Below are 26,955 nucleotides of genomic sequence, written 5' to 3' on the forward strand. Positions count from 1 at the left end.
TTTATATCCTTGTTTCCTTGTCACCTTGGTCATGTTCCAGGGCCAATTGTTCCCTATTACAAAACCCCAGAGCTGCTTTTACCAGTGACCTTGTCATGTTTTTCCCTTGCCGTGTTCAGGAATGTCACTGTAAATCAATGTGGTCCCCTACTCACCTCTTTTTGGAGTAAATGGAATGGCTGTGTATTTACACTTGTGGATCCTCGAATGGCTCCACAAATGAAAAATCTGGCCTGGCTACCTGCCTTCCTAAAAATCTGTCAAGTCAAAGTGCAGTCACCTGCCCTACTGTGGGTGGAGTCATCGTAACAGATTTTGCTGGTCCTTGAACTCCACACAAGGGCATGACATTCACAGATGTGGAGAATGTAGATAGTCCCAACTTGCAAGGAGTTTTGTTTTTTGTTTAGAGAAAAGAAACTCCTGCTTTGCGAGAAGGATTTCTCTTAACAAAAAAGTTTACTGAAGAGCAGGCACTTTAAAGCTGGTTCCTACATATCTGCACTTCTGTGAGGGAGCTGATGCTGTTCCCTTCACAGGATATAAAGTCCTGCTGGGAAGGTGGGGATCTCTAAGTCGGATGGATGTTCCTCAGCCCATGATGGTGGGGCCATGGTCAGTGCCCCTCCTAGCAAACCATCCACAAGGGTCTATATGATCTCATGTGTCTCCTTGCCTCTCGATCCAAAAAAAAAGAAATTCAATCATGAAAATATGCACTCACTTAATTCTACAGTGGTATTCTGTGTCTGCGGAAGTCACTATCAGTTATCACTACAGCACAATTCTTTATGACCTCACAGAAAGACATATATGTTACATTTTTTCATTGTTTCTCATTGTGATTGCAGGTTTGGAAAGACAGGCACACTGAGTGTGAAGGAAGTTAAATCTGCTCATAAACCAGTAACGAAAACTGCAACCTCCACAGGAACATCATCCATACTGGATGTGGACAAATCAACATTATTGTTTGTAGGTGGTTTAGGAGGACAAATTAAGGTAAGCCTTAAGAGGGCTTATATGCCATGTATTACCTGTTATTGTGTGAATGTAAACAATGTCAAAAATAAAATACAACATAACTTTATCAGTTGGAAACCTTTTTACTCAAACCTTAAGACATGTATCTTTGAAATTGTTTTGCTCATGATGTAATAATTTTCTTGATAGAAATCTCCAGCAGTTAAGGTAACCCATTTTAAGGGCTGTGTGGAAGACGTGTCACTGAATGGCAAGTCCATTGGTCTCTGGAATTACATTGAAAGAGAAGGCAAATGTAGCGGGTGCCATGAAAGGTAATAGTAACAAATTTTTTATTTTGTATAATAGTTAATACTTGTTATGAAACATTGGCAAAAGTCTGTGTTTTGTGATGGGAACTTTGAGCTTGTCTATTGTTGCAGAATATGTAACATGCTGGAAGAGAAATAACACACAGGATAATCAGATAGCTTTTCTACATACTACTAATTAGGCTGCTATTCTACAAAGGAAACAACAAAAACATATAGAACTGTAGATGAATGCCTATAATGAAATATCTGTATAGAGTCATCAGAGAGGGAGCCTAACATTTAAGAGGGGGGTTTCTCCATTTCCCACTTCCAGTTTAATCTTCCTACACTGATCCCCATATTAACGCTTGCTCACATGGTTTCTGCATTCAGGGGTACCAGGTCACTTAGGTCTTCTATCACACTGCATGTCCTTTCCATTCCATGGAATGTCACATGTCCCTGTTACATTAGGAAACATGCATGCTTTTCTATGTTATCAAGGACCCTCGACAGTTTCGCCATCCTGAGTAACAATGTAGTGATGTCATAAAGGTTGAGGCAACTGTTATCTGCTACTTCTTGCACACTTTGTCCCAATCCTGTCTCACTACACCACACACAGCACTGATTAATCCACACATGGATGAGTGATGGTAAAATAATTAAACATGTGAAACAGTGGTCCACCAGATACCAGTGCAGGATGGGAAACACCACGTTGCTTCAAAACCTGGTTCAGACCCTTGCCAGTTAGAGGGTTAGGTGAGGATGCACTTTGCATCATCAATGTGAAATGCCAAACAGGCCCTTACAATGGTGTTTGAAAATGTACACTACCAGCACTTCAGCAAACTACAAACGGTCTCTGTGAAGAGACATTATGTAGTTATCAGACTACCCATACTACCATCTTTGGACATAACCCCTTGATGGTAGTACTTATCATGGGACAAGGATTCCTCTTCACCAGCATCCATAGTACATCCTTTCAAGCTCTTCTTCTTTACTGTTCGCGGCTAGGAAAAAAGCGCCACAGCCATGATTCCTTCCCTCATTGGTTACCTCATTGAACCTTGCCTCGTCTATATTTGGCACCATAAAGTGCCAATAGTCCTAATGATCTGAATAAAAGTGTATTCTTTGTGTGGAACTGCTCATGGGATTGCACTTTCAAGCTACCATGATAAAGTATGAAGTTGCATGTTGCCTTATCTACTTCATTCAGGTACTGTGGATAAACTATTTATACTTCTTCCTAGGTTCTTTAGTAGTGCTAATTATAGTGTATAATATTAATATCTTTCGACATCCGTGATGCCTTTACTTCTCTTCTGATGAATGGGCCATTCATGGTCACAACTTACACCTTTACCCCGAACGCTGAGGCATACTCACCACACCTCATCCATCCATATATAAGGACCTAATACTCTACAAAACTTCATTATAAGTATTATACAAGCATGTTGGCCAAGGAGCCACACAAAGTCTGCCTGTGGTGCCTCAGTATCAAATAAGTCTCCATACCCTGTGACTAAAGCTCCCTCATGCATCCTAAGGGCATGAGAGATCAAGAACTCAAACTCTACATCATCAAAAACAAGAAACACATCTTTTTCTGATCCTGGTTGCCCTCTTCATGTAAGTTGAAGGTGAAATTGCGAGACAAGTAAAAGAAGAAAGATAGGACAATTTAACAAGGGTCTTTGATGAGCAGACACCCATGCTTTTTGGAGAGTTGTGTCAGTCAGGAGTGCCATAAACCCACGGCTGGCTTCACCTTCCTCTTTGTATCCTACCCCAAATCTGGAGCTTATGCACCCTGAGTTCCCAAGACAATCACTGACTCTACAGTAGATTGATGCCTTCAAAGAAGGTATTCTGCAGATATTTATATGTTCGAAGCATGTGGGCTGCTGAATTCATATCTATAGCATAGATCGCCGCCTAGTGTTGGGTCCGGATGATTGCACATCGTTGTCCTGGAAGAGTCTTCGAAGTATCACGAGATAGGTGGCTCCTCCCCTGGACTACAGTGCGCATGGGCATCGACTCCATCCTTAGATTGTTTTTTTTCCGCCATTGGGTTCGGATGTGATTTCGTTAACTCCAGTTCGGAATCGATATAAAACTTTTTCGAGGCCAAAAGGCCTTCTTCGAACCGTTGGTATTGTTTGCGTTCGGTGCCCGACTTGCTCCAACTCATCGAGTCGGATATCCGGGAGGTCCTGTGACTCTTCGGGGATCGAGGCCCAGTCGACGCAGCAAGACTTTTGACGGCATGGAACGGAGTCCGTTCAAGCACTGTCCCGTGTGTGGATCCAAGTACCCACAGATCGACGTCCACCCAGTCTGCAACAAATGCCTGTCGCCGGACCACGACGAGGCCAACTGTATGGCCTGTTCCAGGTTTCGTTCAAAGAAAACGATCAAGCTTCGGCGCGCGGCGCGCCTCGAGGCCCGGCGATCGGCTCCAGCACCGGTGGACATCTTCGACGACGAGGAAGCGGATGAGCAAGAGGTTCAACTTCAAGTTTCACCTCCATCGGTGGTCGTCGAGTCCGACTACGAAGCGGACGCCGAAGGCCAAGACGTTGAGGAAGTCGTCGACGAGGTAGGGGACGACGACGAGGCCTATGGGGCCATGGAAGATAGCTCGGAGGAAGAGCTATACCCCGTTCGTACTCTTACTAAGGCTCAGGTCGAGGGATCGCCACATGGCAACAACTGAAACCAACGGTGTCGACGAAGACAAAGATGGCCGAGACGCCATCGAAACCGAAGACGTCTGCTCCCCCTTCGACGCCGTCGTCTTCGGAGGCCTCAAAGCCAAAGAAAGCTGTCGAGCCAGCCACGGCGCCAAAAGTGGTGAAGGAGCTAAGCTCAAGAAAGGCCGTCGACTCGGTGTCGGGCGCGGATCCGAAGTCTGGGATCCCGACGCCAAAGGTCAAGGCTGCCGAAAACTGAAACCAACGGTGTCGACGAAGACAAAGATGGCCGAGACGCCATCGAAACCGAAGACGTCTGCTCCCCCATCGACGCCGTCGTCTTCGGAGGCCTCGAAGCCGAAGAAAGCTGTCGAGCCAGCCACGGCGCCAAAAGTGGTGAAGGAGCCAAGCTCAAGAAAGGCCGTCGACTCGGTGTCGGGCGCGGAGCCGAAGTTTGGGATCCCGACGCCAAAGGTCAAGGCTGCCGATCCGAAGCCGTCGGCGTCGACGTCTGCGGCCGTGGTCAAAGATCGTAGCGCACCGGTGAGGGATGCTCCTGCGCCTCGATCAGAGAAACAGAAGGCGTCGACGCTCGGGTCTTCCCCTGGGGGCGGACCGAGGCCATCGATCGGGTCGACGAAACCATCCACTTCCTTTACGAAGCAGGTCTCGGACTCCCTCAAGCGACTTAAGGACAAGGCTTCTGCGTCGGAACCAAAGACACCTTCTGCACCGAAGCAAGCTGTCCCGACGCCACAGACTTCAACGCCGATCCTCTTCACGTTACCGCCTAAGGTGGCGCCGAAGGCCTTTGCTCCACAGTCGGTGACCAAAGACTCGGTGGTGTCGAAGAGGACTCCCCCGGCTAGGAGTTTGAAGCATCGACCACCCTCTTTAGCAGAGCAGTCGGAGCATTTCATCGATGCCGACACCGGAAAGCTAACGCTTTACAAGAGGAAGATTACGGCATCGCAGCCCTTGGAGTCATTCACAATTCCTCTAAAGCGCAAAAAGCCTGCACAAGACACACCCGTCTTAGTTGAGCCAATAGTTCCACCGACTCTAAGAGGTGCAACACCCTCACCCACTTATTCTGATGGAGAGGATGAGGGGGAGCAAGATGAGGAGTACAATTTTCCTACCTACACGGAGCCCGATGAGCAACAGGACTCGTGGGTGGAGGCAGGTGATCAAGGGGATCAGCATGCAGCCCTTGACCCTCAGGTGTTCAACGTCAAGACATCTCCCACTGAGGATTCTACGGCATTTCATGCTTTGATTGAGAGGGCAGCTAAAAACCATGATGTTGATATGCATGCTGACCCTGTGGAGGCTGACTTCCTTTTTGACACTTTCTCCACTTGCAGAAAAAACTGTCAAAACTCTTCCAATGCTAAAAGGGGTCCTTAGACATGCTGCGGACATTTTTAAGGAGCCCACAAGGTCAAGGGTTGTTAACCCTCGAATTGAGAAGAAATACAGACCGGCGCCTAGCGAGCCAACCTACATAAGGGGCCAGTTGCCGTTGGACTCTTTGGTGGTCTCTAATGCCCGCAAACGGGCGAACTCGCAAACCACGGGTGAAGCTCCTCCCCCGGACAAAGAGTCAAAAGTGCTGGAGGCATCAGAGAAGAGAGTAGCAGCTCAGGCGGCCAACATTTGGCGTATCTCAAACACGCAGGCACTATTGGCCAGATACAACAGGGCACACTATGACACCCTAGAGACCCTGTTGCAACACCTACCAGATCAGTTTAAGGAGGGAGCTGAGATGCTTGTCCAAGAGGGAAAGCTCATTTCCAACGCTGCTATAAAGTGTGCACTAGACGTTGCGGACACATCAGCAAGGGCAATCAACACTAGCGTGATGTTGAGGCGTCAGGCTTGGCTCCGAATTTCCGGGTTCAAGCCTGAGATACAGACTACCATCCTCAACCAGTCGGTGAACCCAGACAGGTTATTTGGTCCAGAGGTGGATACCACCCTGGAAAAGATTAAAAAAGATACTGAGACTGCCAAGTCCATGGGGGCTCTCCAGTCCCAGCAGTTTCGAGGGAACACTATTCGTCGCTCAGGCAATCGAGGTGTTAACAGAGGCCAGATGTCACAGCAGACACAGTTCAACAAAGGTGGGGCGCAATCCTCGTACACCAAGCAGAGTAGAGGAGGATACCGGGGAAACAGCTCCAAGGGCAGAGGCAGAGGCAACAACAGTTCCCGTTCCTCTGCCACCAACAAACGGTGACTCCCTGTCACTGCCCCCCGACCATCCAACACCTGTCGGGGGGAGGCTCCAGCAGGTACTGCCAGTCTGGAAGTCCATCACCACAGACAGGTGGGTCAGGAAACTTATCCAGTTCGGCTATTGTTTGGAGCTAAAATCCACTCCACCCAACATGCCCCTAAAACACCGTCCTATGTCAGCAGAGCATTTGCACTTATTGCAGCAGGAGGTTCTTGCAATGCTGCAAAAAGGCGCAATAGAGCTTGTGCCAGTGGAAGAAGAAGGCACAGGGGTGTATTCCCTGTACTTGTTAATCCCAAAGAAGGACGGGTCACTGAGACCTATTCTGGACCTACGGCCCCTGAACCAGTACATTCTCTCAGAACACTTCCACATGCTAACACTGCAGCAGGTTCTTCCATTCCTAAACCAGGGAGACTTCCTCGCAACCTTAGACCTCAAGGATGCTTACTTTCACATCCCGCTCCACCCTTCCCACAGGAAATACCTCAGGTTCACCATCCAAAACAGGCATTACCAATTCAAGGTCCTTCCTTTCGGGGTGACCACAGCCTCCAGAGTGTTCACGAAATGTCTGGCGACAGTGGCGGCGCACCCCAGGAGACAGAACGTCCTTGTCTACCCTTATCTGGACAACTGGCTTGTTCAAGCAAAGTCAGCCCAGCAGTGCGCATCCGACATGTCCCACACCATTCACCTTCTTCACAGTCTGGGGTTTTCACTAAACTATCCGAAGTGGCACCTTCAGCCAGCCCATGTGCGGCGGTATTTGGGCGCGACGATAGACACCCTGGCAGCCACGGCTCATCCAAACGCAGTGAGGATAGGCAACATCCAGTCGCTCATCCAAAAGTTCAGACCACAACACTCACTTCCTGCGAGAGTGTTCATTCAGTTGATAGACATGATGGCCTCCTGCATCTTCATAGTCCCGCACGCACGGTTGCATATGCGTCAGCTCCAGGAATGCTTGGCACGTCAGTGGACTCAGGCTCAAGGACAGTTGAAAGACCTAGTGTTGGTGACCGGTCGGGCATACAGCTCTCTGCATTGGTGGAATCCACACAACCTTTGCAAGGGCCGACCATTCCAAGAGCCTGTGCCACAGATCATCCTAACGACGGACGCATCTCTCCAGGGATGGGGAGCTCATGTGCTCCACTACACGGTGCAGGGACTTTGGACGACGCAGCAAAGAAAGATGCACATCAACTACCTAGAACTGATGGCAATCTTCATGGCACTCAAGTCCTTCAAAGTACATCTGTGCAACAAAGTCGTGTTGATCCGGACGGACAACATGACAGCCATGTACTACATCCAAAAGTAGGGAGGTACGCACTCTCCACAGTTGTCTCATCTGGCTCAGAGCATGTGGAAGTGGGCCATTCAGTGGAACATCTTCCTCATGGCGGAAGACCTCCCGGGCAAGGACAATCAGATGGCGGATCTGCTCAGCAGGTACAGCCGCCAGATGCACGAGTGGGAGTTACATCCATCAGTACTCCGCCCGTACTTCCAGCAGTGCGGTCATCCAGAGATAGACCTGTTTGCCACAAGGGAAAACGCAAAATGCCAAAGCTTTGCCGCCAGGTTCCCTCACCCACAGTCGCAGGGCAATGCGATATAGATGAACTGGTCACGCAGATTTGCGTACGCTTTTCCCCCAGCGCCTCTCACCCCGCTGGTGGCAAGAAAGCTCAAGCAACACTCGATGACACTCATCCTGATTGCTCCAACGTGGGCACGCCAACCATGGTACACCACGTTTCTAGAACTCTCCGTGGTGCCGCATCAAAGGCTGCGCCTCACACCCAGGCTCTTGACGCAGAACCATGGCGACATTCAGCATCCAGATCCGCAACAGCTCAATCTGGCGATCTGGCTCCTGAGGTCTTAGAGTTTGGCTACCTTAATCTGCCTCCTGAATGCATGGACATCATCCGGGAGGCAAGAAAGCCCACTACCCGAGCTTGCTATGCAGCAAAATGGGAGCGGTTTGTCATTTACTGTACAGAACACAATATCAACCCGCTAGATGCTTCCATTCCTAATATCATCTGCTATTTGTTACATCTTTACAAATGCAATCTAGCATATGCTTCCATCCGGATACACTTATCCGCCATAGCGGCTTATCTTCAGAACAGGCAGCATCTCTCTGTTTTCAGGGTACCTGCCATTAAAGCATTCCTAGAAGGGCTGAAGCGAGTCATCCCTCCTAGGACCCCACCAGCTCCTGTGTGGAACCTCAATGTGGTCCTCACCAGATTGATGGGTCCCCCGTTTGAGCCTCTACATTCATGTGAGATTCAGTTCCTCACATGGAAAGTGGCTTTTCTCATTGCCATCACGTCTCTACGACGTGTTAGTGAGCTACAGGCGCTCACAGTACAAGAGCCATTTATACAAATTCATCCAAACAGGGTGGTTCTGCGCACTAACCCTAAGTTTCTTCCTAAGGTGGTGTCGCAGTTTCATGTTAATCAAACCATCGAACTGCCCGCATTCTTTCCAAACCCTGAAACAGTAGCAGAAAGAATGCTCCACACGCTTGATGTCAAAAGAGCGTTAATGTACTACATTGACAGAACCAAAGATTTTAGAAAGACACAACAGCTCTTGGTTGCCTTCTCAGCCCAGCACAAAGGCAACCCCATTTCCAAAGCAGGAATAGCCAGGTGGATCGTTAAGTGTATTCAGATTTGCTATCACAAAGCTAAGCGCACTTTAACGGTCCCCCCCAGGGCCCACTCCACACGCAAGTTGGGGGCCTCCATGGCGTTCCTAGGTAATATTCCTTTGGAAGACATTTGTAGAGCAGCCACATGGTCTACACCACATACGTTCACTAAACATTACTGTGTAGATGTGCATTCCAAACAGCAGGCAGCTGTAGGACAGGCTGTTCTTAGAACACTTTTTCAAACTTCTGCAGCTGGCACGGGCGGCCGCCGTTAGTGGAGGGACTGCTATGTATTCTATGCTATAGATATGAATTCAGCAGCCCACATGCCTCGAACTGAATATGCTACTTACCAGTATGCATCTGTTCTTGGCATGTAGGGCTGCTGACATTCATATCGCCCGCCCTCCTCCCCGGCGCCCGTAGCGGTTGCAGACTTTTTCTTACATTTACTCTTAGGCATGGCCATCGCTTACACTATTGCACTCCATCTTTGCCACAATGGCTAAAAACAATCTAAGGATGGAGTCGATGCCCATGCGCACTGTAGTCCAGGGGAGGAGCCACCTATCTCGTGATACTTCGAAGACTCTTCCAGGACAACAATGTGCAATCATCCGGACCCAACACTAGGCGGCGATCTATGCTATAGATATGAATGTCAGCATCCCTACATGCCAAGAACAGATGCATACTGGTAAGTAGCATATTCATTATCCTTTCTTATTCTGGCATGCCCTCTGGCCACACAGACCCAGAGGGCCCCTAATCAGACTTCTAGTGGTTTCTTCCCTGGAATTGAATGACTCCAGATGAAGTCATCCCATGTTAACGCTAGTGCCAGTGTGTGCATCAACTCCTATACCACAGGTCTCGCCTGTTCTTACACTACTTGCTCCAGCAGTACTTGTTCTAGGCTCAACTCTGGCCACAGACTCTGATCCATCTTTGCCTAGAGTTCGATATGTCACACTTTATCATAAGTAAGGCAGAATAAGTTGTGGAGTAAGACTCCCCTGTAATTCCTTTTTTTTGGCAGCAATACGTCAGATGAATAGAGTCTATCTTTGCTTCTGTCTCTGATGCTGTACAAGGTTGGTAATCTGCACAACATTACGAAGATGACTTTGAGGAAGCAGATCACTTATGAACTTATGACTCCCCTGTTATACTGATGCTGGCTTATATCTTGACTTACAGAATGCTAGTGGCCTAGATACTTCCCCAAATTCTTCTGGCAGAGATTTTGAAACCCAAACCATCTATTTTGGATCCTCTGTTGCCACTTAACAGGGCTCTGGTTGACTTTATCATGGAATTTGGTCAAAACCATTTTCCGCATTACTAGGCAACGTAGTCCAGTGGCTTGTTGACCCCGACTTCCTGACACAAAATGACACCTTAGAAAGCCTTGTGGTACAGGCCTCCACTTGCATTGTGAACCCTAACTCCTTTCTGCAGAACCTCCAGGTAGGTAGCCCAAAAGAATCCAGGAAGAGTTTTTTCTTCAGGAAGTCTAACTCTTCATCTTGCACTTCACCTCTTGAAATTCCATCTGCCTTTTGAAGTAATACAATCACACCTTTTGGGTCTTTGCACTTTAGTTTCTTCTGCACTGCCTGAAGACTTTTGTTAAGCCTTGGCATAAATGGTCCAAGATGGATTGTAGTGTAGCTCCTATCTTCCCAATAGGCTCTGCGCATTGGAATAATACCTACAGCAGTAAAGGCCTAGACCAGACGTTAACTAGGTCTACTACTGTCGATACTAGACTTAATTTTTGGGTTTGCCAGCTAAGCTCAGAGTTCGCTAGAAACTTTCTCGAATGTTCAGGAAAGAATTACCTCCCCTGATTAGACAAGAAGGGATTTAGTTTCTGACAACCATAGAACATGACAACTTTGCTCTCCCCTAATCAAGAGTCAATCTCAAGAGTCGTGTGAGCACAAGGCAATTATTTTACTCAGTCAGTACGTGCATTCTTAGTCTCATCAGAATGTAGAGAAAAGGAAGAGACGGGCGTGTTCAATAAAAAGGTGTTATTTATTGATCAGTCTCTTTTCTCATACATGAGAAATGGATCGATATTATTGCAATACTTATAGTTAAGTAAAGTGCATACATTAAAAGCAATAGTATAAAATAATACTGTAAAAACATTGATATGGTTTCTGAGCCATATGATGTTTAAAATGATTAAAATATATTTACATACACATATACATTTGACTAAACGTACTCAACTGGTGTTTCTAAATACGCCTACCCCGTGTACCTGACCTAAGTCTAATGCGTGGGCGGGAATAGAAAGTTACAGTTTAAGTTAAGTTTGTTTTTGCCAAGTGAATAACTAAAGAATTCTCTGTGAGGGGTTATTCAGTTCTGTACCTGGAAGTTAGGATGAATGAGGAATGGTATCTCTTTCTCTGCTCTCGATATTCCAGGCTGCCTGCGAGGGCTGCCCAGAAGCGCCGGTGCTGGGTCTCTCGGCTTGAGATAGCAGCGCGTCTCTCAGCGCGTCAGGAAGGCGGGGCTGCTGCCAGCGGGGTCTGCTTCTGCTCTCGGCTTCGGCAAGTATGGCTGCTCCGTCTTGTCACCACGCGTGTGTTTGCATAGGGCAAGATCGGCAATATTTATACCTTAAAGGTGCCGAGATTGACGTAAGGATGGACATAGATACGTCAATAAAGATGTCATACGACTTGCTCGTTAGCACATTCTTTACTAAAGTTCTCTGTGAAATCAAAACAATGGCCGCACGGATTTTCCAGGTTGTCATAAGTTTGATTTGTTATGAGAACGTCGTATGCCTTATCAGGGGCTGGAGGAATGTCGCTTGTCTAATTAGATCTCAAGCGTTATGACCTAATCAGATAACACGTTCCTGTGCCGTAGTGTGACTGCGTCAGATAACGGTATCTGCATCATGGGGGCTGTTCTTGCCTCATGGGCTGACTGCTAGTTAACTTGATAGTTAGTTTAACCAGAATAGGGTCAGGAATAGGGGGATCGATTCAGAACCTATAGGAATACACGACACCCACTCCACGCTAACTATGGTCATAATCTACTAATCTATGCATAGTATAACATAGTACAACATACTATAGAGTATAGTGTATACCTTACCACCCCAAAATACATAAATGCATTTCGAAATTTTCAAATATACTGAAAAATTGCAGTCATATATATTGTATGCACTTAAGCTATGAATTAAATGCAAAAGTAAACACACATTTTTATGCATTATTGCTTATTGGTATATGAGAAATACACATGAAATGGCTCTTAATATGGCTATACAGAAAGGAAGGTCGAGACCATTTCATCACATAATAAAATATTTGTGAACATACCAGCGGGCAGCTAAAGTCTATATAAAGTATCTAAAAATAGAAATCTTAGTTCTCTAGGAATAGTTTCTTACTTTAAGCAGAAGATCAGTGTCCCGGGAAAAATATAGGAAGAAAAATATTTTAGGGGCTTGCTGAAAAAATCGCTGTCCGTGAACTGGATTGTAATTGTTCATGTGACTTTATTTTTAAAGTTGAAGGCCGAATTCAGGGAACGTCGTGTGCGAGTTTACTCAAAAGTCTCTATTTCTGTTCTGGAGAGAACATCATATCATTCAGGCTTTCGAAAAAACTGTCAACAGCTTCATGGGAAAGTTCCACTAGGTCGGAAATAGGTGTAACCATGCATTCATGCGCATGATTGTCTCCATTGACATTCTGATTTGCATCACTGACAGAAGGTCGTACCTGTTCGATGCTGCTTTCATCTTGAACTTCACTACTCTTCAATCGTAGTGGTGAAGATTCCAGGAATGCCGTCATCAGGATTGGCAGCCTTTGAGGGCAGCACAATGCGTGAACCTTGGTAGGAACCAACAGTGTATCTGCATCCACTGGCGCATCCGATTGTAGCGTCAGACAGGTGTCTAACACGCATTCTTCTCCGCATAGCAGACACCTTAGTACAGGTAAAACACACCTTTGCCACATTGGTCGAAATGATAGAAACCAAGTCATGTTCAGGTCTCTAAGCCGGGAGAGTCCAAGGATTTTTGATATCCGGTCCCGGTATCCAATGGCTAGGATCGTATCTTCCATTGTCGCGAGAGTTTGATCTGTGACATGGGTTGCCATAACGAAAAATAAGGACTAGGAATAGGATTCCTGCAATTAGTCCCAGGATCAAGGGAAGTCCGCCAAAAATCGAATGGACGAAATCTGGAAAAATACCCAGTATGGCTTTGAATGGTGTTAATGCCATCGAAAATACTGTCTTAAATACCCCTGAGATCCCATTGGTATCAGAAATATTTAAGATTTCGCTCAGGATTTCCGCGAAATGTACGGGGGAATTAGTTGATAATAATGTATGTATCTCTGCAGTCGTCCTTGCGACTTGTAGATCATACGTTTCTTTTGATGACGTGAGCCTTGTAGGCGTCTGAAGAAGCACTGTTTTCATTCTGCTTAAAGTATCTATTCGAATAGAAGTAATTTTCAAATTGGGCCATGCCCTTGCCTCCCTGTCTGGAAAGGAGCTGGGGAACAAAGAACGTCCACAGCACTTGACCTTCGCCGTCGTAGTGACTAGATAAGGAGTCCCGGGCATAAGACTACAACATCTGCGGTCTACAATAAGAATGTAACTCCCATTATAGAGTCTTTGAAAGAATGGTTCTATTTCAGTTGCAGGTGCGCCTTGCTGGTGACATGAAAGGTTGTATGAATTCCCTTCACAGGCTCCGTGCAAACTAATACCGTTACACAGAAGCGTGCCGCTTAGTGACATAGCACAATTGTTGCCACTAAGAAACACTTTCTGTCCTTTATTACTGATACATGCATGTGAATAGGGCAGGTTCCATATTGTTTTAAGGTACCCCTTTCCCAATTTCTCGTACATGCCAGCCTGTATATATTTTTGGCAGTATTGAAACCTGAAGGTTGAGATTGGAATATTTATGATTCCGTGGATTATCCATTCACTGACAGGTCGTTCTGACATTGTCATTGGTAATCTTTCTAGTTTTTCAATGCTCAAGATTGTATAATCAGCACCCTTTTGCGCCATACCGATTTGTCTATCAGTAAGGTTAAAGATTTGGAATAGTGACGTTGTGTTGATTAAACGCCAAGGCACATAGCCTGAACGCAGATTTTGTAACGTCCAGCCAAGCTGTACAATAGAACGCAATTGTGACTGACCATGTTGTAATAACAGTAAGTCTTGCGATAATATATCGATTGCTGAAGACACAATGCTGTCCAATGAAAAAATTCTGGAGGACAGAGTCATTAACCCATTGTCCACTACAGAAAGTGATTTTTCCAAATTAATACGGTCAATTTCCCGTATTCTCTCTACTGTTTCAATTTGAGTAACCTTCCAGGCCTCATTGTATGCTGCATATACAGAGGCTGCTATGAAACGCTTTTGACGCTGTTTGCGTGGTCCCAGAATGAAATCACGCAAGTCAGCACCATCAGTAAGTAAAGTTAGGTGTTGCTTAATTTCAGGCAGTGTGGAAGTTTGTAGCCATTGAAGGCATAATTTACCCACACTGTAGGTGGTTATTATCCCTGGGTGATGTCTTTGGGGATATCTAGGGTCTGGCCTGGTCATTTTGAACCCCTGTGTTTTATTCAGGAATCTGTCTTGACAGTTATTAGTATCTGTTGGCCAGATCAACCACTGTTTCCAATCAGGATGTGTTCTGTTTTGGTTTAATATATGGTTTACGTCTATCTCCTCATCTGTATCAGAGCTATTGCTAAACATTGTTGGCTTTGGAATAGACGGTTTATTTAAATCTTTGATTTTGGCTAAGCCAAGACAGGTGGTTTGTTGAACAGTGTCATTTAAAAATATCATTTGTTCTGGGATCATGCAGGCTCTAAACAAAGCTTCTAAACCCTGTACTTGCCATTCTTTTGTACCCCAAACACTTTTCAAATCAACATTTTTGTCCCAATAATCAAATCCAAAAGTATTCATGTTTTCAAAGAACGAGTCAGAATAAATTAATTTTGTGTTGGTTATCATGGTTTTCATCCCTGTCTTGTTTGACAATTTAAAATAAAATGTTTCAGCATTACTTGTGTTAAAACCTGAAAAATATGAATATTTGTCATAAACGGTTCTTGAGCTCCCTTTTGGAGGTGTAGCACAATGTTCCCATTGATTATAATTTAAAACATTTCTAGGTTGTGCAGATTTATGTAAAAAATGGTTACCATAATGGTTATAGCAATACATACTATCATAATTTGTTGAACCTTGCAAATAATCATGTTTTGTAAATTTAGCAGACATTACTAAGTCAGACATCATGTTATTAATGCTTTCGAAGTCCCAATCATCAGCAAATGAGTTTGGTTTTGCAAAGTCACTCAAGGAGATCTTGATTTGGTGTGGATATTTCAGGATCTCGACCGGACCATAAATTTCATAGTCAGTGTTGTCCCAGGCTACCCCACCAGGTATCGGATTGGCTGTGAAGTTGGCTGAAGAAAGTTCTGGAGAAAGTTCTCTTTTCTCGACGTGTGAAGATGTGTGTGGTTTGAGGACCAAGTTGATGTTCTGACTTGCTGTGTCCATTTTAGCATATTTTCCCTCAATGAAGCGTCCCAAAGTTAATACCATGATGAGCTAAAGTATGAGGATAAATGCACCAAAACCCACCCAAAATTCAATCCATGGTGAAATCAGATATGTTTCTTTCAGTTCTTTCAAAAGTTCCTTCGCTTTGTCTTTAAAGGATTTGGATGATGGCTGTGTCTTTGGTTCACTGAAGCCTTCAGAGGAATCATCGAAGTTGATGAAGTAACCGGATGCAGTTCTGTCAATTGTTCCAATTGGTTCAGGATTTTTGTTTCTTGCATTTTCACTTGGTACTTCAGTATAGATTGGTGTGTCTCTGCTAAATGTCTTTATTTGGGTTTTCAGAGGTCTGAGTTCTATTGCATTGTTGCATAGTCCTTGTTGTTCTTCTGTAGGCGTTTCGAATGTGATGAGCCTCTTTGTTAGGCCCTCTGTACTGGTAGCAAACCTTGGTGTTCTGCTACTTATTGGGAGTCCACTTGGCCTACTGTTTGTTATCGGCCACATGTTGTGGTTTTACCAGGTCGATGGATACAACTCGGTTCTCCTTTTTTCCAGCAAGTGGCGGTAGTACAACTGATCTTGTCCCATTGACAGACAAGACAGGAACTGCTTTTCTGTAAGAAGGCCCAAATTCCTTCTTTACCGCGATCTTCTCCCTGACTAGATCCCCGACTTTTGGAATCCAGACAGGTCTTGCTGGGACAGGTGGTGATTCTTCAGTGGTTGTTGGCTGTTGTTTCAACTGTATGTTGCTCAGGTCTTTTCTTGTTTTGTTTAAGTCCTGCAAAATAGCCAAACGGTCTTTGACATCAAAGCTTTTTTCTTTCACCACTGAAGTCTGACTATCAAGGTCAGAGATAATCATTCTAGTTCCAAATAATAATTCGTACGGACTGAATCCCTTCAGAGAATTTCTTGGCAAGTTATTTAGACTACGTTGGACACTTATTAGATGTTTGACCCACCCAGCTCCCGAACCTAATATCCTTTCCATTATAGATTGCTTTCTGCCTTGGTTTTTTCTTTACACCATCCCATACCCTCAGGAAGGAAGTGAGAAGATTCCCGCTGGGCTGTGCTCATTTGGCCATGTTCCCCCCCCCCCGCCGGAGAGCTAGAGTGAAAACAATGGTCAAACGTAGCATGCTCTTAGCGTATATGCCATTTAGACTCGCAAATCTTTGTATAACAGTCCGGACGTCAGCCGAGTGCTGAGGATCTACATTATAAGTGGAAACTAGCCTGTATATGTTAATCGCAAGCCATTCTTTTTACCAGTGATGTTATCTGCCTTGATGCGACGAGGTATTAAACTGTTTCTCTCCCCACTGCGATCTCTGTTGCAGTTTGGGCAGTTTTTTACAAACATGGTATGATGTAGGCTCATGCCTGGCCACCAGTACCGTGATTGTAATTCTTCCAGAGAATCTTTTAGTTTGAGGTGTCCAAGACCCTCACCCATATGTGCGTCTGCGATTAACAAGTGTCTCCTGTCCATGTTTGGAATCACTCTATCCCCCACTCCAGGGATTCGAGCAAAAGGGACGGAGTTTGCATCGATTATGTATGTATAATTGAGTGGATAGTTGATCGGTAACGCTGAGCAGTCGCCTTTTGATGACGTTTTCACCGCCAGCATTGTTTCACCGTCAATGTATTTTAATGTACGCTTTTTTCGAACCACGGGAGCCGATTTAGTGGCTGCCGCTGCGGCTGTTTCAGCCAATGAATTCCCTACAACGTGAACGCCATCACGTTGATGACTCAGTGAGTGAGTCACGTGAGTCTTTGGTAGTTCTTTTTGTAAAAGAGCTACTTGTTCCCAGAGCATTTTATGCTTGATTGTGCCACCTTTAGCATCCTTGAAACCGTTCTGAAGCCAGATCTGCAAATATTCATTATATGATTGAACACAATAATACGAATCGCACACTATGAGTGTGGGGAATTCTCGATCGGTATTTTCAAGCGCCATCTTGAATGCTAGTAGTTCAGCTCGCTGAGCTGTACAATCTCCTAGGGATTGTGTTTTAGTGAGGGTTGGTTTAAATTTCCCTTCGTGCCAACGACCTTTAACAATCGCGCACGCAGCACTGTAAGCTTGTTTACCCCCTACTGCGGGTTGTGCTGATCCGTCTGTATATATTATACAGCCGTATTGATCTAGAGGCAGAATTTCGGTTGGCGGAGGACATTCAAATTCATATTGGAGAAATTCTTGTGTTTTTAAGTAAGGATCAAATTCGTACACCACGTCTGTTGCAGCAAGAGAGTTAGCCCATTGTATCCATCTCGGATGGAGTGCTTTAGCATTTGGAATGCTTGCCTTTGTTACCGCCTCTAAGGCTGGTATTGGTGTCACGATTACTATTCGTTTACCTTGTGCCAGGGCTCGTTCTTTTGCTATAGCTGTCTGTGTTGCTGTAAGAATTTTTTCCGTTGGGCTAAATTTCATTTCAGCCTTAGTATACAAGTGTGATTTGAATGCAATTGGTACCTTATCTCCCTCATTAGAGGTTAGGTATGTGAATCCGCATCTCCCTGGGATGACTCGAATCACAAGGTTGCGTGTATTATCACGTGTTTCTAATTTTGTTTTAATTAGCATGTCTGTTTGTAAGGATCTCAAAATTTCTGTGTGTGTTTGAGTCCAACTGGATCTTTTAAAGTCTGGTTTAATTAGATCATAAAGGGGTTTGACCCTTTCTGCGTAATTTGCAATGTAAGTTTTTCCGAAATTTAGGAAGCCTAGAATTGACTGTAGGTTTTTTAGTGTTTTTAGGAGCTTGGATTACGGCACATTTCTCTAGGAAATTGTCTGCCAGGCTTTTGCCTTCACTTGATAACTCATATCCTAAGAATAGGACTGTCAGATGGGCAATTCTGGATTTTTTGAAGTTGAATTTGTAACCCTCTGCAGCGAACCCAAGTATTATGGTGTTCACCCTTTTCAAGTGAGTCTCCAAGTCATCATCTGTTAAGTAAATGTCATCGACATAAGATAATGCTTCATCATCATATAGTTGTAGTAATTCTGTTACTCTCGCTGAGAATACCCCCGGGCTGTTCTTGTACCCCTGGGCTAACCGACAGAATTGTTTTTGAGTGCCATTTACTGAGAATGCAGTTAAATATCTGCTCTCTGGTGCTATGTTTTGACAAAAGAATCCATTGGAGATGTCCAAGGTTGTTTTGTATTTTTTGCGCACTATGTTATTCATTAGTGCAGCACTGTGTGAGTCTTGCACTGCAAAAGTTTTGCAACATGTGTTAAGGTGTCGGTAATCCAAAACTAGACGGTATGAATTGTCTGGTTTGGAGACCGGAAACAAAGGATTGTTCATTTGTGAGGTGCAAGTTTCAATCACCCCCTGGTATTCTAGCTGATCTAGTATTTCATTTACTTGTTTTTTAGCTTCTTGCTTAATTGGGTACTGCCTTTGTGCAGTTGGTTGTGATTTTAACTGGATTTTGTGAGGAGGAGAATCCTCATCCCATCCTACATGATTTTTATATAAAGCAGGTGCTAAGGCCACTGCCCACTTTCTAGCAAGTGTATATTTTTTATGAATCGGGATTTGATTCGAGAAGGCAGGCATAATTACTTCTTCGCCATGAGGGCACTCCCTGACAAACTCTGGTGGCCAGTCTTTTTCAGCTAGAAGGATGTCATAGCCCTTGGAGAGGTTATCCCAAAATAGTCCCCTTATTTTCCTAGTCTTATCTCCCTCTATACGTAATGTTATCTCGTATATCTTGTGGGGCTTGCTAACTCTGGTATCTGCAGTTTCCACTTGAAGATATTCATTCGTGTCCACTGTCTCCAGATGATTCATAAGGACTTTGCGAGCTATGCTCACCTCTGCTGCGCTGTCTAGCATTTTCTGAGCCCACTCTCCGTTTTTCAGTTGTGTCCTCAGTATTCTCGGCATTGTTAACTACCTTGATACTGGCTACCTTCTTTTTTGGAAATTGTAATTTCTTTTTTTGTTGAGCAGGTTCCTTGTCTTTGGACTTGGCGTGCTCTTCTCTTTGTTCTGATCGTCCTCTTCTTTCCGATTTCTGCGAGGAAGTCTGAAAAGATTGAGAGGGACGTGTATCAATGTCTTGATATCTATCAGGTTTTTTAATATTATCCCTATTTCTAAGGTTATATCTATTCCCAGAGGGGTCACTCTGCGGTGACCTCTGTCTTCTGTTTGGAGATTTTTCTCTTCGCCTAGGAGACCTTCCTCTGGACTGGAATTTCTTTTCTTTAGGATTGGATTGTTTGTTTCCATCCCAGTTCTTTTTTGGTGAATTATTATTAAAAAATATTTTTTCTGGACTTTCAGTCAGTTGCGGTTTTACTGGTATTCCACCTAAACTATCTCTGCCTAGTTCCTCATAGGATTTTTCTATGATTCTGGCTATTTCAGCTGGTTGGTCTGCGATATCTGTCTCTTTTAACCTTTGGCGGATCGCCACGTTTGCTGCTTCACCTTTTATGTTGGCTAATAATATAGCCGAGACCTGCTTGAAGTCTTTTAGTAATTTCATACCAAGAGTTAAAGCAGGTTCTGGACCGTATTCATCTTGAATTTGTTTTAGCACATCTGGTATTACCGAAATGGATGGAACACCGTGCGTTTTTGTGTAGATAGAAGCAAAGACTGTACCCCAAGTGTCACAGTCCTCAATGTGTGGTGCGATTCCCATTGGGAGACATATAGTCAGAATCCTGTGTTTTTCTAGCGGGGTGGTGTCAGGAAACACCGCCTCTATTTGGGTGATTTTCTGTGCCAACCAGAATGGTATTTGTTCCCGTTTAGCCGGAACTTTCCCTAGGCAGGATTGGATGTTCTGTGGTGTAATTTTGTTTGTGTTCCCCTGGTGAGGGGTAAGCTGTGGTAGTTTAATCGCTGGCTGAATTGTAGAAGTCCGCATCACATACTGTACTAATTGTCTGTGAATTTTTAGTAATTGTTTTAGCTGTATTAACAGCTGTGGTGCAGGCATCTCGTCGATGTCTGGATGTGGTCTACCTAAAGGACCGAGCCTGGTTATGTGATTATTATGTTTTAGGGCGCCATCAAATAAGAGCAAATGCTCTTGGAATTTGAGTGGTACTTCCACCTCCTCGAAAGGAGTGTACATTTCTGGTGGAACCTCTATTTTGTAATAGTGGAAGTACTTTGTTACAGCATTTGCTGCTGGAAAATGTATCCATGTATAGTATACCTCTGTCTGCCGATATTCGTGTGCCTCAATTACGAATATGACTGTTCCACCTCTAGGTGTCAGTCCATTTTCTATAAGTTTTAGAGTTATAGATCTCCTTTTGGCGACCGGGATGAGTATTATATCCGGGTCTGCATCGAGTGCTGTATTATCAGCTGCTGCTATTTCAGCTGCTAATCTAACTGCTTCTCTTTCTTCATCACTGTCTCCCATTTTACCGACAGGATGGTATTATGTTTATTTTGTTGTTTGCAGATCAGGTTTCTTTTGGAAACAGAGATTAGATGCACAATATTTTGGAACTGTTTATCCTTCAACGTTGACTAGACCAAGAACCATACATAGGAGTTCCCTCCTGCGAGATTTTGGAGGATATTACCTTTCACCCACTCCAGACGTCTTTGGAGTATAATGGGAAAAGGGGTCTGAGTGAGAAAGCACGACTGAGTTACTCTAAATGTCTTACGTTAGTTTTATCGCCCTTTCCAAACGCGTTGGGCGCCATGTAGTGTAGCTCCTATCTTCCCAATAGGCTCTGCGCATTGGAATAATACCTACAGCAGTAAAGGCCTAGACCAGACGTTAACTAGGTCTACTACTGTCGATACTAGACTTAATTTTTGGGTTTGCCAGCTAAGCTCAGAGTTCGCTAGAAACTTTCTCGAATGTTCAGGAAAGAATTACCTCCCCTGATTAGACAAGAAGGGATTTAGTTTCTGACAACCATAGAACATGACAACTTTGCTCTCCCCTAATCAAGAGTCAATCTCAAGAGTCGTGTGAGCACAAGGCAATTATTTTACTCAGTCAGTACGTGCATTCTTAGTCTCATCAGAATGTAGAGAAAAGGAAGAGATGGGCGTGTTCAATAAAAAGGTGTTATTTATTGATCAGTCTCTTTTCTCATACATGAGAAATGGATCGATATTATTGCAATACTTATAGTTAAGTAAAGTGCATACATTAAAAGCAATAGTATAAAATAATACTGTAAAAACATTGATATGGTTTCTGAGCCATATGATGTTTAAAATGATTAAAATATATTTACATACACATATACATTTGACTAAACGTACTCAACTGGTGTTTCTAAATACGCCTACCCCGTGTACCTGACCTAAGTCTAATGCGTGGGCGGGAATAGAAAGTTACAGTTTAAGTTAAGTTTGTTTTTGCCAAGTGAATAACTAAAGAATTCTCTGTGAGGGGTTATTCAGTTCTGTACCTGGAAGTTAGGATGAATGAGGAATGGTATCTCTTTCTCTGCTCTCGATATTCCAGGCTGCCTGCGAGGGCTGCCCAGAAGCGCCGGTGCTGGGTCTCTCGGCTTGAGATAGCAGCGCGTCTCTCAGCGCGTCAGGAAGGCGGGGCTGCTGCCAGCGGGGTCTGCTTCTGCTCTCGGCTTCGGCAAGTATGGCTGCTCCGTCTTGTCACCACGCGTGTGTTTGCATAGGGCAAGATCGGCAATATTTATACCTTAAAGGTGCCGAGATTGACGTAAGGATGGACATAGATACGTCAATAAAGATGTCATACGACTTGCTCGTTAGCACATTCTTTACTAAAGTTCTCTGTGAAATCAAAACAATGGCCGCACGGATTTTCCAGGTTGTCATAGGTTTGATTTGTTATGAGAACGTCGTATGCCTTATCAGGGGCTGGAGGAATGTCGCTTGTCTAATTAGATCTCAAGCGTTATGACCTAATCAGATAACACGTTCCTGTGCCGTAGTGTGACTGCGTCAGATAACGGTATCTGCATCATGGGGGCTGTTCTTGCCTCATGGGCTGACTGCTAGTTAACTTGATAGTTAGTTTAACCAGAATAGGGTCAGGAATAGGGGGATCGATTCAGAACCTATAGGAATACACGACAGGATAAGATGCAGCTAAGATTCTATGTTCTGGCCTGGACAACCTGCAAAATGGTTTGGAAAGAAATAATCTTCCTGAAGTTCTTAGGCTTATTCCACCAAGATGAAAGCTGCCACTGCAGCCATGGATTGGGGTGGTCAGTCCTTTCAAATCTGCCTGCTAGACGTAGTTGTATTTGTGTACTCCTCAGACTCACGTCTTTGGAGAGGGCATTGCTTTGATACTGATTTGCTAGGTGAAGGAATCTGTGGTTAAAAGTATCCGTTAGAACAATAAGTTACTTACCTCTTGTAATGCTTTTTCTGGTGGATGCTCGATTTAACCACAGATTTCTCAATGCCTGTCATCCTCCCTATTCTATAGAATAGACGTTCAGGAATCATAATTATAATAAGGTACCAAGTTAGTTTTTGTCATACTGCCTTTATAAATTAAATCTTGTCAGCCCCACTCCATATCTGTGAGCATGGAAACAATTGGAGATAAATGAAGGAAGACCACTCAGGTGGCACCTATATGCAACTTTATTTTGTCATGTTCGGGGATGGGCTGAGTCATGGTGGAGGCCGAACACACCACCTATTATGGGACAGTTTAACCTTTCCTAGGGTCAGTCTTCAACTCAATCATAGACAAAGCATTTCTAGTCCTCAGAGGTTGCAAGCATTCCAACAGCTTCTGTGTCTTTTTCAGATACCCCACCCACTTGCATTTTACACAGTAATGTGTCTTCTAGGAGTGATGGCCTCATTCATTGTCATAGTGACCCATTCCAGACTTCCTTTGTGCCCGATTCAGAAGAGCCTCTTAAGCCAGTGGACACAAGCGGAGGGTCAGTTAGAGGATCTAGTGTTGGTAAAGGCCAGTACCCACATCCCTCTGCAGTGGTGGAACAGCAATAATCTTTTGCAGGTCAAGCCCTTTGCAGACCCATTTCCCTAAGTGACATCACCTCAGACGCATCTCTAGTCGGCTCCATTCGCAAACCCATTTCCCCAAGTGACATCACCACAGACGGATCTCTAGTCGGCTGAGGAGCACACCTCAACAACGTGACAGTCCAGGGTCTGTGGTCACTTCACCAACAGGGTCTCCACATCAACCACTTGGAACTGATAGCAATTCATCTAGCTCCCAAAGCCTTTCGTCAACAGAATGGAGGGAAGGTAGTCATTGTGTGTGCAACAACATGACCGCCATGTTCTATCTCCAAAAACAAGGAGGCACACACTTCCAGCAGTTGTCAGCAAATCTGGAAATGGGCTATCCATCACAGAGTTCATCTTCTGGCAGAGTATCTTCCGGGGAGTGGACAAAGCTTTGCAGATCTACTCAGTAGGATGCAGCAACTAGTCCACCAATGGGAATTCCACCCGCAGGTCGTACATCCTTAGTTTCACAGCTGGGGCATCCCAGATATCGAATGTTTTGCCACATATGAAAATACAAAATGCCCAAACTTTGCCACCAGATTTCCACCCCCCCCAATCTATGGACAATATTTTTTAGATGAATTTGTCTGGAATCTTTGCCTATGCTTTTCCTCCTGTTCCACTGATACCATACTTTTTGCAGCGTGAATCTTTCTGGATTCACTATGCTGTACATTATTCTGCGGTCTACTGGTTGGTTCCGGAATCGTAGTATTTTTTTCTTTTTTCGTAGCCCAGGTGGGCGTCGACGTCCCCCCATTTGGTGTCCTTCCTTTGACGTCGGCGCACTTTCCCTGGAAGCTCTCACCTTTGGGCGCCATCTTCAGATTCTTTTTTCCGCCGTTGGGTCTAGATCGTCACCAAGAGGTTCCAGAGTTTTTCGAAAGAAGAAGCGAAAATAAAGCAGGAAAACCACCGAAAAATTGGAGAATATATCTCGCAAACAAGAACACAGTGCCGGGATGACGAAGAAGGAGAGGAAGATTGAAAACTTCGACGTCCAACGGAGAATGCGCATACAGAGGGCCCCCTGAGCGCAGGAATGGACCAAACACATTTCAAATTCTGCCGTAATTGCCACCACAAGTACGCGCAGAAGGACCAGCACCCGGTTTGCAACCTCTCCCTGCCAATCAACCACGAAAGCAAGGATTGCAAAGCCTGCTCGGCATTCACCCGAAGACCCTCAGAATAAGAGAAAGACAGAGGAGAGCCAACTACAAGATGTAGGGCCACGGACAACCTTCTTCACTCCGGGACTTGGGCCTCTCTAGTGGAGAAGAGGACAACATCGCAGAGGGACCTGAGGACTACACGGTCGTAGAGACCGATATGAAGTCGACAACGGAGGTAAGAAAAACGTCGACCCCTAAAACCCCTACAGACTCTCAAAAATCAGAGTCAAAGTCCTCGAAAGGAGCTCTGGCGCCGAAGCAATCGACAGCCACAGCTGCATCCAGGGACAAACAGCCCAGCTGATCCTTCGAAAAGGACTCCCAGCCGGTGAAAACCCAAGACAAACCTAGGTCGTTGAAGCACGTCCCCGAAAAGGCACGCTCAACACCGAAGGAAAAAGAGCCGAAGGCAACTTCGACGTCGACGACATCGAAGAGAACCGCCGAAACACTCAACGCCGAACAAGCCGCCGAGATGGAGAAAAAAAGAGAAGTCTCGAGGCCGAAATGGACAGTATCATCCAGAGAAAGAAAGATTTTGACGAACGGATGAACAGATACCTTCGAAGCCCACGGCGAATGTCGAAGTAGAAGTCGAAGAGGAGTTCGATGCCGAAGAACCGCCGAAAACTCCAGAACCTGCAGATCAGCAGGATGAAGAGGGCCTATATTACTACGAGGGAGAAGGTGAGTAAGAACAACAAACAAGCTTGGGGTCGGCATCCTCGCTGGCGCAGGACCTGGATTGGCAGGACCTTGACGCCGAAAGCCCGGAAGAGGCCGTAGAAACCTATCCTTCGAGGTCTTTGCTGCCAGACGACATTTGCATCCATAACATGGTCATCAAAAATGCGGCTGCAGCATATGGGGTGAAACTAGAGGAAGAGAAACTCAAAGCTTGCTATCTCCTAGAGACACTGCTCCCCACTCAAACTAGGAGCCAATTCCTGCCCATGCTCCCAAGTGTCCTGGACCAGGGCAGGGAAGCATTCAAGGAGCCATCGACCTGCAGGTCTGTCACACCTAGGACAGAGAAAAAATATAAATATTCCTCTAAGGACCCAGCATACATCCAGGGATCCGTCCCGGCTGACTCCATTATTGCAGCAACAGCCAGAAAGTGACCCAACATTCCACAAACTCATGGCCACCTCCAGACAAAGAAAGTAAGAGGATAGACCTCACAGGAAGGAAAATAGTGAGAAATGCAGTTATTCACTGGTGCATTGCTAACTCTATTGCTCTACTAAATAGGCATACGTACGAACATTGGGAGGAGGTCGGACAGCTACTCAAACACCTCACTGAACAGTACCAACAGAGAGCAACACACCTGGTGGAGAAAGCTAAGAACATGACAAATTCCTGCCTCAAATCAGCCCTGGATGCGGCAGACACATCTAGCAGACTCATGATGGTGGGGATATCAGAGAGGAGGCATGCCTGGCTGAGGATCTCAGGTTTCAAGGCGGAAGTCCAGAATAATATTTTAAACACACCCTTCAATGGGGAAACGCTGTTAGGGCACCAGTAGATGACAAACTGACGTAGCTCAAGAAAGAGAATGAAACTGCGAGATTCATGGGAGCGCTGCAGTTCAGAGATATGAGAAGGGGCACCCCCTCAAGGAGACCAAACGGCAGAGGAGGAAACCAGCTGGGAACGTCCCACCAGACCTTCCAACAGACCTATTAGGGCAACAATCAAGCGCAGCAGGGTCAGCAACAGCAAACCTGGCAGTACCAACCTAGGGGCCAGTCCTTTCGAGGGCGATCGAATGGACGAGGGCAAACAAGAAGAGGGGGCCAGCAACCCACCTCTAAGTGACTCCCCTGCACCGTATGTGCCCACCCACACAATACCTCTACGGGAGCGGCACAACAAAGGACTCAAAAAACAATTACACGCACACAAAAGAGAGATCAACGAACATGTAACACCAGTAGGAGGCAGTCTAAGACACTTCTTCCAGGAGTGGAAGAAAATAACAACAGACAAATGGATACTGAACATCATACAGTTCGGATACTGTATAGAACTGGAAAAGAAACCACCAAACAGGAGGCCAAAAAGCAAGACTCGCTCCACAAAAGAACTTAAAGTAAAGTAAAGTCCACATTTGTAAAGCGCACAATCACCCGAAAGGGTCTCTAGGCGCTGGGGGGCCGTCGGGAAGATTAAGCGAGCTATTGCCCAGAGTCACATGGTGC

At 45.2% G+C, this 26,955-nt stretch overlaps 1 protein-coding gene across 1 annotated transcript in view; it reads left to right on the forward strand.

The window, feature by feature from the left end:
- LAMA1 (laminin subunit alpha 1) overlaps positions 1-26,955 on the forward strand; it is a 549,300-nt gene that overhangs the window by 426,209 nt on the left and 96,136 nt on the right. Inside the window, exons 47-48 of the mRNA XM_078687536.1 lie at positions 852-1,002; positions 1,174-1,298. Coding sequence (XP_078543662.1) covers positions 852-1,002; positions 1,174-1,298 — 276 coding nt within the window. The remainder of the gene's footprint in view (positions 1-851; positions 1,003-1,173; positions 1,299-26,955) is intronic.

Source organism: Lissotriton helveticus, chromosome 4_1, assembly GCF_964261635.1.
Source record: "Lissotriton helveticus chromosome 4_1, aLisHel1.1, whole genome shotgun sequence".
Classification (NCBI taxonomy): domain Eukaryota; kingdom Metazoa; phylum Chordata; class Amphibia; order Caudata; family Salamandridae; genus Lissotriton; species Lissotriton helveticus.